The 18,420-nt window shown below is 43.2% G+C and overlaps 1 protein-coding gene across 50 annotated transcripts in view; it reads right to left on the bottom strand.

Moving 5' to 3' along the window:
- NFIA (nuclear factor I A) overlaps nt 1–18,420 on the bottom strand; it is a 331,976-nt gene that overhangs the window by 111,800 nt on the left and 201,756 nt on the right. For 31 of the 50 annotated variants that reach the window (XM_046944256.1, XM_046944258.1, XM_046944257.1 and 28 more), the window contains exon 3: nt 255–320. The exons of the other annotated variants lie outside the window; for them this stretch is intronic. In XM_046944256.1, coding sequence (XP_046800212.1) covers nt 255–320 — 66 coding nt within the window. The remainder of the gene's footprint in view (nt 1–254; nt 321–18,420) is intronic. 50 annotated transcript variants of the gene reach the window in all.

Genomic DNA, 18,420 nt, shown 5'->3' with positions numbered 1-18,420 from the left:
TCTCCCTAATTTAAATGATTTTTAAAGGGGGGAAAAAAAAAAAGAAAAAGCCTCTCTCCAGGTCTGGGGAAACAAATGCTACTTTAGATTAGTGAAACAGTAGCATCTGAGCTACGAGGAGAGGATACAACCTATCTGCAGCTATCCCATGTCAATTATTCTGAATGGTGCTTTTATATTAGACATAGGAAAAAATCTTTATAAATATGGGCTGTTTTAATATCCCAAAGCAGGAGCAGCAGGTAAGAACTTACCATTTTCTGGCTGGTCCTTAATATCAGCTTCACTTGGCTGGCTGGGACTTTCAGATTGACTTGAATCTGAAAAACATAAAATACAGCCAAAAATTACAGGGTCTGCTGTGGAAAATAGATCAGAGGCGCCAGACTTCCTCAAAAGGCTGAGAGTACAAACTGAGGACAGGAGTGTTGCACCAGGACATGATAATGCAATAGTCCCGTGCCTAGGTGAAAAAAAAAAGGGGGAATCTTGTTTACGGCACTCCACAGAGTGCTCGGTGTGTGTGTATGTGCATAAATTAAGCTGCGAGAATCCTTCTTTTTAGAAAAGGCAGATTTAAACTACTCTCCTACATGTGTTTTATAAAGCAGCCTCTATGTTGTATACAAACCAGAGCCTTAATCCAACACATAGTAAAGTCTCAAAACAGATTTTGGAGCTTGCATATAAAGGTAACCAAGCAACACTACAGAGTCGTGGAGATTGTTGTCTACCCATTTCTAAAACAAAATCTGCAAAACTGACAGAAGAGCTGAGTTTCCTTAAATGCTTTCACAGTGGTTCCAATGCTCCCAGAGCACCGGCACTGCTCTAAAGGAGGTCGGGCGCTGGGCGAACCGCTGCGGGACCTGAGCAGGGAATGGAGCGACAGCTCCCAGCCAACGGCCTCCAACAGCCACAGCACATTTGCCTAAAATAATAAAACGGCCTACAAGACGATATGTGTAAATATGACCGGCTTTCAGTTTTTGCACGTTCTGAACTCTACGTTATGAGGATTGCTCTTCGCTTTGAAAATTATTCTTAGTAGAAGATTTAGTCAAAAAATGTTTTCCTTCTTAATTATTTCTAACGCTCAGAGTTGGAAAAAACGGACCCTTTACCTGCAGGGAAAAATATTAAAAAACAACAGCCAACCAAACTCAAATTACTGGTTTTGCAATTAGCTGATATAGATTTTCTTTTTCCTTCAGAAATTGTTCTGTAATTTCTTGAACCCGTCAAAAAACAAAACAAAACAAAACAAAACAAAAAAAAAACAAAAAAAAAAAACCCAAAAAAACTACCTTTTTGCAGTGAACCAAAACTCAGGACCTGAAACCACTTGCTACTGCCTCAAAACCACCTCCACTCGTGGCAAACCTATTTTCTGCCTTCACCTTGACTCCGCAGAGCTTCGAATTAGCTGTCTGAAATCTGACCGCGTTTCAGTGAGAAGTCAATGCAAGATCAAAAGGTCACGACACTTCACTGTGATTAAATTGAAAATCTTACTTCTATTGCAACAGAGTGATAACACCACCCCTTCTTTTTCTTTGAGGTATTAATAGTGCTGGAAGAAGCAGTACTACTAGTGACCTTGGGTCAAGCGATGCTAATTTATTGCTTTAAAAAGGTTCCTTGCTTTTAAGCAAATGAAGATTTTAATTACTGCAGAGCACTATAAAGAAAATGCCTATTTTAAATATTCAATTTTTTTTTTTTTTTTACCTGCTGACTGTACGCATTAGGTATCATTCAGAAGCTTAGAGGACAATCTTGTATTAATTAAGATCTACATGTTAAAAAAAAAAAAAAAGCTCACAAAACAAATTTTGATGAATTTCAGAATATAAACATTCAGAATATCGAGCAATGAAAGTTTCAGTTCTGGTGTTTCAATTTAAAATCAATAAAATTCACTAAAAACTGCTACGTTCCCCAATGTGTCCAGAGTCTGGTTCTTCTCTTTTATATTCATAATTTCCAATAATTTCTACAACAGAGCTCAACAAAATAATTTATTCTTACTTCTGCAATTTTGTTTTAAATATTCATCTTCGAGGTTATGCTTATCAAAGCTCAAGTGGGTGGCAGCGGGGAGGCGATGGGCACGCTGCCGCTGTGCTCTGGACACTGCATTGTGCCAGGAAGCTTCCCGCTTCTCATGCCACAAAGGTAGAGACAAAGGTAAAATGTTAGAAATGGAAAATATTTACGTGGCATTCAAAGTCAACATTCAGTGTATTTCATTTTACAGGGCATACGCTGGGCCCTAACCCTAATCCAGCTGCCCAGGTTGGGGAAACAAAGTACTTTTGTTTGCACCCAGGGCTGCTTCCCAACCCAACACTGGAGGCAAGAGAGAGGCTTCACTGTCCACAGGACATTAGTTTGCATGCTGAATTTTAACTTTCTTTTATTACTCTGTTTACTGGGAGACATTTCACTAAATTCCTTTTTCCTGAAACCTGTCCCTTCTGCTGAAATTAAATATTAATTGCTAAAAAAGACAACAAAAGCTTTCAGCAATAACCTTCCTGGGGAGGGAGAGGGCAAAGCAAAGCAGGCCAAGGCGGCATTAAAACCAATGGATCTAGCAACGGAGATCATGGTTAAGGCTACCGAACCCGCATCCTGGGCATGAGGCGCTCCGCATTGTTATGCAAGGTGGCATCTTGTGGAAACCCCAGATAAGAAGACTGAGTTAAGGCACTTGGCCAAAATGTTTATATGCAGAATTTTGTCTCCCTGATTTTATTCAGATGTCGCAGATGATCCGGTACATATAAATGTGCCACCACATGGTGAAAGGATTGGCAAAATCGGAGCCGCTGTATTTTCCAGGCTTGCCTGGGACGAGCCTGGCGCACCCTCCCCAGCCCGCTCACTGCTTTTTCAGCAGTTGGCAGAATCTCCCGTTGGGGCCTTTTTGTTGTTTTGCACACAGAAACTTTAAAATTCCCATTTTGTGAATGTTCGGTGTTCGGCGGGTGCGGGTCTGTGGGAGGGGGATGCTAGTCCTGCTGAGTCAGTGCGCCAAACAGGTGACCGAAGGAATAAATTAATTTTTGCCCATACATAATTGATATAAACGGAAGATCGTTTTCATAAGCATTTGCATTAAATCAATAAAATCACTTACTATAGAGCGGTTTAACAATTCATTTGATTCTCTCCTTTCTATATATTTGATAGCCACTCTGCAAAACAGTACACACTTTATGCCTATTTTCTTTAGCAACAACACTGCCAGTTAAATTCTACCACCTGCAATAATTAGAGCCATTGGAAAACACACAAAACAAAATATACAGTAGATGCGAGCCCCTCTCGAATCCACGGCCCCCTGCGGCAACGAGCTTCATTGGTGCCTTAAGCGAAGGCTGGTAGGAAGCCAAAGAATCTGTATATTACAATAAAGTGCATGTTATTAAGGGGAGGATTTAAATGATTTCAGATGGAGTTGGAAATATTATAGTGAGGGACCACTATTAGGATTGCAGATTTAAAAAAAAATAAAAAATCACCAAGGAATCTAGTTTGATATTTAAGGGAGCTTAGCCTTGAATAGCACAACGGGTTCTATTTGGGGTCTTTTTTTTTGGTTGAAGAAAAGTTGGTGGTTGGAACTCTTAACTCTCCCCGTGCTGGAGGTAGCACGAGAAGGGACATGTGAGCCCCGGACAGTGGACAGAGACGTGGCATCACCACAACCACGGGGAAACAATCAAAAGGAACAATCAAAACAACATCAAAGAAATTCTACTCTCTGCTCCCAAACAAAGTACAATTATGGGTAAAGGAAAAAAAAGGGCTGCTGTCCTAGCACTGGCTGTCCTGCTCTGCCTGCTGCTCTGCTCCGGCTGCTCCCAGGCACGCGTTACCGGTGTGAGCGGGGTGGTGATGCTGACCCTGCTGTGTGGAAGCCCCGCACATCGGCACACCACATCGGGTTCGGCTGCAGTGGAGTGAGGCTCAGCCTGGCTGCGGGGCTGGCGGCTCTGAGAGGAGCGCTGCTTTGTTTGGAGAGAATGAAACATTCCCAGGGACGTCTGGCCTGTGGACAGGACCAGTGTCAACAGACCGACAGTGCTGTTCTTTTTGTAGAGTGTGACACAGACGGTGAGGAGTTGGTGCAAACAAATCCTGCACCAAGCGTTATGCTATTTCTCAGTGTTAAACTACTCGTTGGCAGTGGGACTTGGGGAAAATAGGGCATTTTCTTGGAAACTTGCAGAGTGCTTTCCTGAAGGCAGCCCTGGGTGTGCCATTGGGGACCCCTTCCCACCTGCAGGAGCAGACCCTGCACTGTGCCCAAATGAATGGGCGGCGATGGCAGATCACACCAAAGCCAACGGCGGTGATGCTGGGAGCTGTGTCTGTCTTGCAGCCCGCACTGGGAAGTGCCCGGGTTACATTTTCCATTCTCAGCATGCTTTTTTTTTTTTTTTTTGGAGGGGGGGGGAACGGACGACATATTGTATAATAAACTGACATATTTTATTCAAGTTTCAGAGTCCTATTTGTAATAAAATATTTATATGGCTGGGTTGTGCTCATGCAATAAATTTTTCATCTATAGTTTTGGGCACGGATTCTACCAAAGATTTATATATGTTTAATAAAAATCTAAATCATGCTCCTTTATATACAACCTTACGTGGCAAGCTTAAGGGATTTACAAACAGAAACCAGCAACAGGACCGAGGCTTTTTACACTCACTTTCCCTTCATTATACATTATAATGTAAACACACACGCACTGCTCCGTATATGCTGCAATTCTTATTTATGGCTATTTCGGTGGCTACTACTATTTCACTTCAGGAAGGCCTGGCTCTCCGTTGAGCTCCAGACATCGCTTTCAAGCCAACTTTTGCAGGGAGTTCAAAGCACCCCGTTGTCACACGCTACACCATCACATGCACAGCTTGCCGGGCCCATTGTGCCCGGATAGCGCTGCGTCCCTCCGGCTGACACACATGGGTTGGCGGTGGTGAGACCCCGCCATGGCAGCCTGGTTTCTATCGGGCAAGGAGTCTTAATTCCTGTACACTGGGAAAGAGATTATCTTTGATAATGGAAATGTAAATCAAAGCTTGCTGTTGTTTATTCCAGACAGACATTTGTGTGTTAAGTCTGTTTATCAGGCAACACTTTGTCTAAGCCAGGAAGTAGTCAGCCTTTGTAACAAGATGTATGCAAATGATTTTCCCATGAGCCCTTGCCACAAAACTTTTGTGGCCAAAAAAAAACCTCCTTGTTACTCCACCAGCAAGACGCTCCTAAGCCACCCCGTAAGCAGACTAGCAACAAAACAGCCAGCTAGACTATGCTGATGAGTCTGAATGGGACCCAGCCATGTGCCCGCAGTCTGCTGCTCGGCATTGTGCGCACGCTGGGCGCGCCGCATCTGTCTGCCAGGCAGCGCCTTTGTGGCATGGTGGGCGCAGACAAAGCGCCGGGTGAGCTCCTCAGGACGTGGGGCTTCGGGGTGCCCTCCCTCCCGGCACTGGGACCAACGGGGAACTCCGCCAGGAGGACATGGGACCCCAGCGCTGTACCAACGCAGTTCCGTTTAAATCAACTTTCTTTGTTCTCTCCAGCCCATAAATGATTTACTGCTATCGTGCGATAGCCCAGAATGCGGGGAATCTCTGTATTCCCATATTTGTTCCTTGATATTACAAACGAGTATTTGATTCACTTCTAAATGTTTGTTTTTAAAACGGTTTACAGCCTTTGATTCCTGCTTACTGATTCATTTCTGGAACGTTTTCTATTTATTCCTTTGCAGTAGCAAACGTTAATTTTGACTTAATTCAAATCGTCATCAAAGGCTTCCTTAAGAAATCCCACGGCGCAGATTTTATTTGTTATAATAAAATATTCCTAAAGTAAACATCATGCGAGTGTGTTTTTTTTTCAATTCCGAGAGATACAAAAATCCGTTACCCAAAGGACCGCGATCAGTTCAGCCCTTTTTCCTAGACAAAATAAACACTTTAGGACTTTACTTGTTTGTATTCTCCTCAGCGGTGCTGTATGCATCACCAGCTAAAAACAAAGAAACTTTTAGCTGCTCAGACAAAATGCAGAAGCTCCCCAAACAACGAGGCGGGGGGGTGGGGAGGCATTCACCAAGTCTGACAGTCCATTCAATATGGGGATGATGGCCATAATGCATCCAGGGTCCCCTTGCTAATTAAATATGCATTGGCACAGTTTTGATCGATGCAAGCCATGGATCAGATGACACACCTGCAAAATCTTGAGCCCAGAGCTCCCAGGAAAAGGAAAATACAGGCTGTCTCCTTATCTTTGTTTTCAAAGGCTCTCAATTTCTGTGCTTAGATATCTAATTTAATTCTCTCACCCCTCAGCAAACTGGATTAGGAAAGTCAATACTGCCATTGTGCATCGACAGGAACACACAGCTTTCCTTTTATTCAATTTAGCCATGACCTTTAGACAAAGATAATGACAACTGTCTAAAAGTAAGGTAAGGCCCTGAGGAAGGCCCTGCGGAGGGGCCCCTCTTGCCTGCCGTGTGGAAGCACCCACCAGGCACGGAGTAAGTCCCAAGGACAGCGTTGCCCACGGCTCTGTGCCGAGGGCCCTGCCAGGTGCCAGTGGCCGAGCTGGAGGGGTCCTGGCCACAGTGCCAGGAGAGTCTGGTCCAAGAGCCACAGCAGAACACGCTGCCGTCCTCTCTGGAGCCAGGAGAAGGGGCATGACTTCCGCCATCAGGATCCCTACCGGCCTTCCTACACTAGATAGCATCTTTCTGATCCATCTGTAAGGCAAGGACAGAACGCGCTGCCAGCAGGAGCGGCCACCGGGCAGTAATCCAGTTTGGTGTCTGCAGATACAGCGCGTACCTGGATCACTGATCTGGGCTTAGGAAAATTCACCTCCACGGAGCAGCCCGTCTCCACAAAGCGTTCCTTTCTGCCGTACGGTGTTGGATTCAGCAGAGCTTTTTTAGCTGCGTTTAAAAATACATTTGGCATTTCTAGCTGTGGGCCAATATTTTTTCTCATGTCTTTTTATACAGATTTGGAGGGAAAGATATTTGTAACAGAAAAAAAATATATGTGCAAAGTTGGATTGCTAAGTTTCAGTAATCTTGGGAAATAAAAAAAAGCAGCCTATGTACGAGATACAAGGAACCATATGGATCAACACGAGCTGCCCTCGTATCCCTGGGAAATATAAATTAACCTACATTTCATCGCCATAAACCCCAAAATAAGAAATCTAATTAGAGTCTCTACCCTCAGATTCACTTCTACAAAATTTGCCTATCCCCCTCACACAATGATTTACAGTACTTACATCCATTTCTTCAGAGTGATTTAAATTTATTGAATCATTTCAATTTTTAGAGAGCTTCCATTTGGATCTGTATGGGTTTCTAGACATATGCAGGGCTCAGTTATTTAAAATTAATTGCAGCACAATAATTTCAAATTGCTTCGCGCTATACGAATCTCAAGTGCTTTGAAATATTTGAACCATTCTATTTAGGAGTCATCAAACTTGCGAGCACGGGCAGCAAGGAGTTGTTGTAAGAGCTGAAGGGCTGCACCGACGGTTCCCGAGTGCAGGAGAGCCAGTGCTGGGCATGCTCAGCACACACCGATCGGAATTTATAGTAACAATTCCGCACATTTTGCCCGAATGTCAATCTTTAATTAACAAGAACAGGTTCTGTAATAATCGCAAACCGGTAAAAAATTTCTCAAACTAGAAAAGCACTGTTATAAAATAATGGCATCCATTAAAACTATTACTACTTCTAATGTGTATTTATAGAACGTCCTTTTACCCTGGAAATTAAAACATCTTATTAACATTAAGCAAAGCTTTACGGCACCTTTGTGGGAAAGGTGAGTGTAACCATGCCTGCTTCCTCAAGGGCTGGGGGCACTCAGAGGTGAAGCAATTCACCTCCAGAGCACCTCCAGGAGGAGGAAGGAGCCAGGAGCTGTGCTCACGGAACACCATTCCCACCACAATAGCACTGCCACGGCTCACCCAGAATGCCTTCAGCACATTGCTGAGAAAAGTACCTGTTAGAGTGGGGCCAAAGTCACCTAGAAGGGATATTTCCAGTTTAGCTTTCTCTTGCATTTCATTTCGTGCTCAGTATTTTGAGATCTTTTCCAACCTTTATGATTCTATGATCTCTACATTTCTCCCTGGAGCATTGCCTAACTCACTTAAACGGTAACAACAAGAGTTAGAGTGGCCACTAACTAGTTTTTGCAATGCCTCGTATATAAGGGCAAGTGGAGATGAAACAGTGAAGAGCAGACCGGGTCGCGTTGGTAGAAGTCTCCCGGTCAGCCTCTATGCAATGTTACGCTGCTGAGTAAAGTAACATCAGCAAAGCAGGATTATATCCACCATATGGTGAGGCTCCATTGGTTGTAGTACGCTCCCCCCAATTAATCTCTACTTGTCACCCCCTTGGTATTTATTTATTGTGGCAAATTTTTCCTCATGGGACATGGGGCAGGGCGCTGCCAGCTCTCCTCGTTGTGCCCAGCCCCATCCTTTCCCATGCTGGACTTGGGGCTGCCCTGCCCTGGCAAAAGCACCGAGCTGTGGACACAGGGAGGCTCAAGGCTTATCCCTGACAGGCAGGAATAAGGGAACTGCTCTGATTCCAAACCCAAATAAAAGCACTCCCTGACAATGAGCCCAGCATTCTGCAGCGGCTTCCAAAGCTCGCCTTTCTCATATCTCACTAATAAGCGAGCTGTTTCTGGAGACCATCACAGCATTCCCAGATTTCAGCCCTGCCTCTTGCTAAGTTCTGCCACAGCCAGAGCCGTCCAAGGCTTCCCAGCCAGCAACAACAGAGAAAACCCCTCATCAGGCAGTCACAGCGGGCACAGCCCCAGCCTCCTGCTCTGCTAGCCCAAAGGGCAGGTGCACAGTTAGTCCTAACACAGGATTCAGGTAGGAATCCATACATCAAATGGAACAAATAATACTTTAAAAGCGAGAAATGGGCCCATTTTTCCTGTTAAGGATTATCCCATTTCACACAAGGAAAGATAATGTTGATAATAAAAATAGTTGTGATTATTTAAGGAATAATGAAAAGGTGAACCAATATTTCACGGAGTTTTTGTCAATAACGCTAAGACCAAGTTACAGATGGGGAAATCTGAACAAAGTTCAGGTGTTTATTTTTTATTACAGATCTGCATTCGCTGCCCCTCTTTCACAATCCCCTTTCATTTTGGTGTACCTGACACCTTTCTTCTTGGCTCTTATTTCAGCCCCTGGTAAGTACATATTTGGTTAAAGCAGCAATTTTTTATTTTTTTTAGTTCTGGCAGATGTCTTTTCCTTGTTCCATGCACTCCAAGGAGTTCAACGTGGCATGCGAAAAATTTCCATTTCAGGTTTTCTTAAGCTTTCTGCAAAATTAAACTGCTGGCAAAAACACATCCAGATATATAAAATTATACAGCAGAAAAAAAACCCTGCGTGATGGCTCCCTTTCCTCCCTGCCTACCTTATTCTCTCTTGCCTGGTTCCTGAAAATAACTGCAGAAATATTGCCACCAGCCCAAAGCCTTTCCCAAACTGAAGTCATAGGATTCTGTCCACAAAGAACTGCCACCGATTGCTGCTTCATGGATGTGTTTCTACTCTCACAATATTGCAGACTGTGAAGAGGACCAGAGAATTACCATAAAAATCAGGACGTGTTTTGTTGCATCAGTATCATGTTGGCATCAACAACACAGACTCGGGTGAAAAAAAAGCAGCCTTTTGGTAGGCAGCCTCCTGGTCCTGTGTTCTGCTGGATTTGTAAGCCACGCAAGTAGAAGCTCAAGTTAAAACGCTGAGAGAAGCAACATACTGCAGGCTCGGTACCACACTGTGTTCCAGCAAAATCTAAGGTACCACGGCCACAAATAATAGAGAAAGGGAACAGTACCTACATCTCAAAAGGCAGCAGGTCCTTACAAATATATGGAATAGTTGAATGTGTAGATGTGAGGTTGGACTCCTTCCTCATACACATTGAAAAAGATTCAGATTAAACTGTTGGTTCTGGAAATGTCACCTAAAATCTATTTCCACGTGGTCTCAGTCCTGCAAAACCAAATTTTGAGGAAGAAAATGAAAAGCAGAAAAGCCCAGCACTCTCAAAACCCGTAACTATATTGTGTAGACAAAATTTTAATCAAACTTTTAAAGCCACGGTTATGATCTGATGAACAGACAGCTTGACTTGATTACATTTTTAAGTTTCAATTTCTATTTCTGTTTTAAGATGAAAAAGATCATAGAGTGTCAGAAATTTGAATACTGAATAGCAAAAGCTCTTGCAGGTTTAGAAAGCATATAGAAAAGCTGGCAAAAGAAAACGCTATTCCATTGCCACCATCTGCTTTCTGGCATATTGAAGAAACTTTACTAACAGCAACATTTTCTTGCATTAGAATATCTGCTAATTAGATTTGTTGCTTTTTTTTTTTTTTTTTTCTTTGAAAGTACCTTTTACACAGAAGGCAGATAGCCAGTTTCTGCGGCTGGCTACACCTCACGCCACCTTTGATAACATTTTCACATTAAGTTCAGTTTACCTCCCTTTTTTTTTTCTATCAAAATCCTATCTTTAGCACAGTCAAAGCCTGCAAAAACTTTGCCTTGCTGAGACTAAAGAAAAAAACATCAAACATATGAAGTGTTAAAAATCGCTGAATAACTCAAAGGGAAAAAGATAATTTTGAAGGCGTTTTGGCTGAAATCTATTTCCCTTTGAATTGCATGAGTGTTTTAAAATGTTAAAAACACTACAGAGTGACTAATGAATGTAAAAGAATGATAAAGAGTATGGGTCCAGTTATCAGTGATGTGCCTAAAACAAAATAATTTTGGACAGTCTGCCATGCAAATATTGACTAAAATGTCATAAATAATGTCTGCAACAAAGGGAATCCTGCAAAGGAATATTCTGTTGTACTTAATGCTCTGTCGCGTGTGCCTTTTAGCAAGCACTACGCTACCGAGGCTGAGAACTCCACTTGGACAAAGCAAGTTAGCACTGCCTGGCTAAAAACATGACTGATGGTTTTTTTTTGTTTTTTTTTTTCTGCAACAAACCTTCCAAAAAAGTACGAGGTACGATGTTACATTTGGAAAAGGGTTCACCTAGAAGTCGACTGTTCAAAAGAAATAAAGCAGTTGTCCAAAAATAAAAACCAGACCAAACGTAACCACCTCACCGACTTCTGACTATTTCCTCTGCCATTTTGAACGGTATTCCCATACATGCACGTGCTGGCAGGGCAGACGTGTGCAGGGCTTTATCATATTGCACTGAGAGAGCGCAACACCATGAAGTCTGTCACTGCTCAGAGCTGAGATTCTGCTCAAGCAGTTCCTGGAACCTCGGTTGGACTGCACTCTGCATGCAGGGTTACAAAGAAGGTTGCAATTTGGTCTGAGTGATAACAACACATGGTTTTATAGGAAGGAAAGCATGCAGGAAGGGCTCAGGAACTACTTTCAGAATCTCTGCATTGTGGGCTATTTATTATTGAATAGCACCAAGCCGTGGAGCTGAAATGAGGAAAGCTGTGGCAAGTTGCATCAAGAACTCCAGATGTCCATCGTACTGCATGCAATCGCAAATGAACCCATCACCTTTTCTGAAACTCTGCTGAAAAAATTAAGCAGGTGGGGCTGCACTGAAACCTTCCACGTGTGTTTTCAAAACGGTGATTTCTGAGACAAATTGCACAGCCACAGAGATGACAAATAACAAAGATATTTTACATTTCTGAAGCATCTTTCATCCAAGATCAAAGAACTTTGTCAACATTAATTCTCCAAATACCCCTTTGAAACAGAAGTGCTGTTAAACCTATTTAATCTTTATCTAACTCGATCTGCTTTCTTTACAAAATATTAGCTATTGTAGCATCTAAAGGGAGCACGGCTCCATGGGTGCGGTGACCGGAGCTACTCACTTATCAGTGGTGGAACTCATAATAATGGCAATCGGGAGCCAAGAATGGCACACGTGAACTGGCCAAGGGAGGAGGGCAAGACCCTCTGCTGCCATGGGGTGAGGGTGCCAGCAGAGGAAGGGAAGCCCCTCAGCTTGCCCACAGCAGGACGTGGTGCAGGGTTGGAGGCCAAAGAATTGGTTCAACACAGAGGAAAAAATATTTTACAGTAATTACAGGCTGTGTCACAACCCATAACTCAGTCTTTGGTCCGAGCTTATTCTTCACATCACCCAACGGGAATTGCACTGGGATAAATTTAGCGCCGTGTTTTCTTGAGGCCCCTTTTCCTCTCCCTCCCACCAGTGGGCCCTGCTTGCCTACCAAGAAAGCTCTGATGTCGGCTTTGTAACACGGATGAAATGCCTCCGCCTGTGTTGTGCATCCGCTGACCGAGGCGGCCCTGCGAGCGCACGCGGAACCCGCTTTGGATGAAAGCAGTCCTCATCTGAGAGGTGTGCTTTGTGGTCCTCGGTGGGCCGGCAGCACGGGAACAGTTGGACAGTGAAGAAAAACATTTCAGCTCCCCTGAAAGTTGGACTGTTCCTTTTCAAACAATACAACACAAGATTTGGGACATACTGCTGACACAGCAACATCAGTGCCTCAAAGAAACTGTGGGAAATGTCAAATTTATGGTCCTATGGGTGATTGGTGGAAGGCTTTTTCCCCCCCTTCAGCCAGCCTCTGTCAAAAACAGAGCCTCTACAAAGTTTTTGGCTACGTCCCAGCAAAGCAGAAGGAAGCTGTATCCCACACTTCCCTTGGGACTTAATGAAATATACAGCCTCTGGGCTTCTTTCAATTTGGTCTTTCAGATTGCTAAACCAGTGAAAGAAGGATCCTAGCTGTCACAAACGTCACATGTTTGGGGTCACCTGCTGCTCGGGGGTTCTCATGCCAGTTGTTGACATAATAAGCACCCCTTACACTTTAATTACAATTCACAGTGTGCAAACTCTGCAATCTGCTTTAAGGAAGACGGTCTTTTAAATCAACACTAAACTTTACTACTGCCTGAGCCGAACTGGGAGGAAAAAGATGTCCAGCTGACAGAATAATTGTATTCAAATATTTGTGATCCCGAAGAAAAGTAAGCAATATCCAGTGAAAAGAGCAATGGTACTGCCTGCAATGCTCCACAAAGTGGGGCTAAAGCAGGACGTGCTGCTACACCCACTTGGCCAGCTCCCACCTGGGCACCCCGTGAGTGCTGGCAGTGCCCATGGGAGGGCAGCCTGCATGCCCTTGCCATATGAATTTCAACAGGAGTTGTGCAATGGGAGCCTGAATGGCAACACATGTTTGTTTTATTCTGGAATGCTTTCTTTAGTCCGGCACAAGAAACACTGGGTCTACTTAAAGTACTTATTATTTTGAGAAAGAGATGAGAGTCCTTCAGCTTCTTGACCACTACCTCTATTTTGACCGTTACTCTTACACCACTGAACTTAAATAAATTAGACCATCTAGAGCAGTAAAAGTCTCCTCTCCTCATACATTAGAGAAAATCCATTTCAGTATCAGTGCACCTAAAAATGCCTCTAGTTAATTACATTATTTAAAATGCCTTGGTCTAACTCATCTTTTCCCAAGGAAACAAAAAAGAGCATGTGGGCCACGCGTTCCTCCTGGAAGAACTTCTGCTCAAAATGTTGTCAGCTTGTGGGTTGAAGCCCACGGACCATGCTGTCCCCATGGGGCAGTGTCCCAGCCCCAGCAGCTGCGCTCCAACCCGCTCGCCCTGTGCTCTCTCCAGGAAACAAAGGAGAAGTCAATAGTACAATGCAAGGCTGGTGCCCATGGAAATCCCATCGAAGGAGCAGCTTTGACCACAGGAGAAGGCTGCTGTTGTCTGACTGCCTTAGAAAAAAATGGTGTGTTTCTTACCATATTCTGTAGCCAAATGCTGGCAAGGCACTGCTTTCCCCTTGATGCAACGCGGGTGCTCCATGCACCTCATCCTGCAGCCCTCCCCAGTGCCTCCTCTCTAGCTCTATCAGAGACCTCAGATAAACTCAGAATGGTTTGAAATCATCATCAGACTGTGAAGCACTTCAATGAAAATCTATAAAACAAATTTATAGTGTGCATTCGTATGTATTATATATACACTTAGGACAGGATTTATCATTTCGTCGACCTTTGAAGCACTGATATTTTTAGATCCAGAAGAAGTGTGTTGATTGTACTTCAACCCAGTCCTCTTACAATGGACCAACTCCTTGATATCTTACTATAGGAAAGATAATTGCAATGAATTTTTATTTTTCAGCACATGGAAAGATAAGATTAGACAGTAGGAACATAAAAGCAAACAGCACCACATAAAAGATAAGTTTCTGAAAGTTACAATTTACACCCAATGTTACAGATGAGAATGTTCTAAGCTATTTATAGGGCCTCATGACAGTCCCATTACAGCCCATGGGGAAACTGAAAAGAACCAGCACAACCTTTTACTTTATCACCGACCCTATAACCTGTCAAATCCTTTGGAAAACAGAAATTATAAATGATATTGGGACTACTGATAATTCCTATAATCACCAGGTGTATCAGAAACCTGGTCCGAAGTGCTGCACAGACCTCACCATCCATCACTCCTATGTGGAAGGCATCACCTATAACCTGAGGGCCTCATCCCAGTAGCTAAATACGACTCTTTCGGGTGCCTCTGGGTTCCTCAATCTGCTTGCGCTGGCAGCATGTCCAACCACGTATTTTTTAGCATGATATTCTTCCTGCCTTCCCCACCACGAAATTGCCAGCAGCAGTAGTTTGTCCAATGCAAGAAACAAGGAGTAACATCACAGACCTGTGTTTACGCAGGTTTATAAAAACCTAAAGCTAAATAGCAAATGAAAAATGGAATGAACTGCTGGGTGAGCAATACACACGCAGCAGCAAACAGCCAGAGCCACTGCTGCTGAAGGGCACAGGTGCAACAGCAGCAGAACACCATGGAGTGAATCAGGGCTGTGCCCCACCACCGCACACCAGTCCTGCCGGGCACAAAGGCTGCTCCCAGTGCCAGGCCAGCCTCCTAGGAACACGCTCAGTAGTGATCTTTCAATCACAGCTTAGCCGTATTTTCTATTTTCTTTCTCAAACTTCACCTTCTCTAAGGACTGTTTCCATGAATAGTCTCAAATTTCAGGCACTTCTGATGAAGCCTTTCACCAAAAAAGTGTTACTAGAAATGGCTGACAAGGGAAAAGTGTTTTTTTCCCTACTACACAATTACTAAAAACATATGGTGGAAAAGATTTTGCACAAAATTGGAGTGCGGTCTGTTTTGCACAAAGTGTAGGGAGGAAAACGGCAGCCCCAAGCATGGGGTTGGTAAAGGAAAGAGCTACAATGGAAACTATGTCGAAAACGTACCTCTATCAGCCAAGGCTGTAACGCTGCACACAATTACATGGATGCTGAACCAACGCTCTCAGCCTTTGTGGGTGTGAGCCGTGCACAGAGTGCTTGGTGAAACCCAACTCATGTTCAAAAAATTAAACCAAAGAATAAGTTATTACAAAGAGCCTTTGAAGCAGAAAGCAATGATGTGCGAAAGAGAGAACCAGAAGAGTTTATTTAAACACACAGTGCAGTAAACAGGGGAAACAGAAATTAGGAAATGAGAAGAACAGTCATGAAGGCACCCAGCAGCCTTTCCCTGGTACTGGAACTTCTTATATCTATGAATATTTTATCCAGATTCAACTATCTTTTTCAAGTCCTTCCTATCAAAATTCCAGACATTTTCTTCAATAAAATCAGAAAAGTGATTCAAAATGTACTGGTAGAAGATATAAAATGAGCTGTGTGTGGATATTACAAAGGATCTGGGAACCTTACACCCTTCAGATCTGCTTATTTAACTATTTAGCAGCACAATTTAGAATTTGCATATGACTGGTTTGATGCCAAACCATAAGAACAAAGCGGGAAGTCTCTCTCCTCCTATGAATTTCAAACCCAGGTTTTTTAACTTATTCCTCAATTGTGAACTGTGTTCGCCTTCCCAAATTACTACATGGCCCGTGGTCTGGTTGGAAAAGTACATGCAAGACTTTAAAACAATCTGCTCTTCTGTCCCCTTCAACTTCCCCTATCAAAAGTAAATAGTTTTTTGAACATGCTCAGAAATCAGTGACTGTGCTTCTGCCAAAAGACAGAATTCTCCATTTTGTTTAAAGTAAGTGTCTAAAGGCAGTGATAAAACCCAATTCCTTGTTGCACTGCAGTGCCCAACTACGCTCAATGGCTTACAATAATTTGGTTCATCTTCCCCAAAAAGTCTATTCTCTGTTAGGGATGGATTTTATTAGGGCAGGATAAATAAAACAAGAATAGCAGTGGGAAAGGCAAAAAATTACAGAAGTTTACACAGTCACGTTTTGCTATAAATGCCCTGGAACGCAAACTTCTGGGCAGAAGCAGTGGTGCGCCCCAAGTGCTGCATCCAGAAAAGCACCCATTCTTGAAGTGTGATTCAAAGCATGATATGAGAGAGCAGAAACAGGGGCGATGCTGCTCCCTTTGCTGTCTCGCAGCACGACAGAGGCCAGAGAAGGAGCCAAGCATCCCTCCCTTACTCTTGGCCTGTGTAGAGCAACTGAAAAGAGCATTTATGTGATACTGGTTGGGACAGATATTTGTGTGGTGAAGGACTTAGTCTCCAAAGTTTCCCTTTGTCTCACACACCAAAAATTTACCTCAGAGAAAAGAAGAATGTCTTTTCTTCATAGGTACACACTTTGGTTGAAATTGAGGGAAGAAGCTGAAGAAAAATAGTCAGTTTAAGTGTCACAGCACAGTTAATAGGGGCTGAATCCATTAGTCATGACAGGCAAGCTTGCAATAAATTATGACTGTCTTAATCTCCACCACTAGCAAAATCCTTATCTGATCTTTCTCCTCTCCCTGTTCAGAAGCAATACCCGGGATGTATTCCCGTACAATTTGCTGTGTTCTATTGAGCTCAAGAAACAAGGACACCGGAGGGGTGAATGCACCAAATATCTGACTTTGCAGATAGGTACCATAATCCAAGCAGAAACTCTTCCCGTACCTATGGACTGCCTGTGTTTCACGTGATTCAGAAGAGGGTTATCCTTTAACCTTGCGCTAGGACCCGATGCCAAGCGCAGGTATCACTAATGGCTATCAGCCCTGTGCCCAGCACTGCCGCCCCGCAGGTCCCTGCTCTGCCAGCTCAGTGTGGGTGAGAACAAAGAGAGCCCTCGCCTTGGAGCACTAAGATTTACTGGGCCTACCAGGAGAGCAGGGCAAGCACAGCATCTTCCTCTGCTGCCAAATATAAATCTTCAGAGCTCTGCCTTTGACCAGTCGTAAATAAAAATGGGAAGAAGTATAAAGTAATTCAGTTATTTACTTTGTTTCATTTCAAACCCTTGAAGGAAGGAATATATTACATGTACCTTAGTTCTACATGTAACTTTAATAAATATATAAGCCACAGAAAAATACGATTTGGGCTTAAAATACTACCTCAGCTCTAAGTACAATGTCAATAATGCAGTGTGATGAGGAATGTAGTTTATTGGCCCTCTGTTTTAGAAATAGATAATGGAGCACATCTGAGGAGTGCCTAAAAGTAATGCTGAGTCTAAAGAACGGCACAATGAGGAACTGGGGCACTGCTTCTGTACCTGGCACTGACCGGTCAAACCTCCCAGTCAATCTGGCCTCTCCTTTTTGACTGTCCCTAAGCGATGCATCAGCACTGGCAGACTTTAAGCCTTAGTGTCGCCTTCCAAATCAAGTTTACAAACATTTTCAACTGGGCCCAAAAATGATCTTGAGGGTGGAATATTTCTTTATCTATTACGTACCGGAAGAGACTTTGTCGTCCGACTGTTTTATTATTTGTGACATAGAAAAATACGTTTCTGAATGGCTCCATTATTTCAGCAGTTAGCCTTCTGCTGCACAGAAAGTTGCCTTTCGGAACAGCCGCTCATTCATTCTGCAGTGCCATTGTATGGCTGATGGCTGGTCCAACCAAAAAAAATATCTTTTCTTTATTTCTTTCAGTGTTCCAATTACTGGAATAGTTTCGAAAGTGGCTTCCACTTTATTTCTACCACATCACTTGGGTAAATGATAGCTACCCACAATAAATCTAGCTATTTTCCAAAGTAGATTGCTCATTAAATATGGTATATAAAAGAGCCCTCTGAGATTCTGAATAATCCACAAAATGTTTTTTAGATATCTCTTTCTACTTAAATAAATACTTGTAATCACGAATGTGAACCAAGTACTGTGCTTATAAGGTTGAACTAATAAAAACTGAACTTTATGTAAGCCTCAGCTACGGAGCATTATGCTGGTGAAGAATTTCAGGTGC

This window comes from Gallus gallus, chromosome 8, assembly GCF_016699485.2.
Source record: "Gallus gallus isolate bGalGal1 chromosome 8, bGalGal1.mat.broiler.GRCg7b, whole genome shotgun sequence".
In the NCBI taxonomy this organism is placed as follows: Eukaryota; Metazoa; Chordata; class Aves; order Galliformes; family Phasianidae; genus Gallus; species Gallus gallus.
Note: the sequence above shows the minus strand (reverse complement) of the source record. Positions and strands in the feature narration are given on the sequence as shown.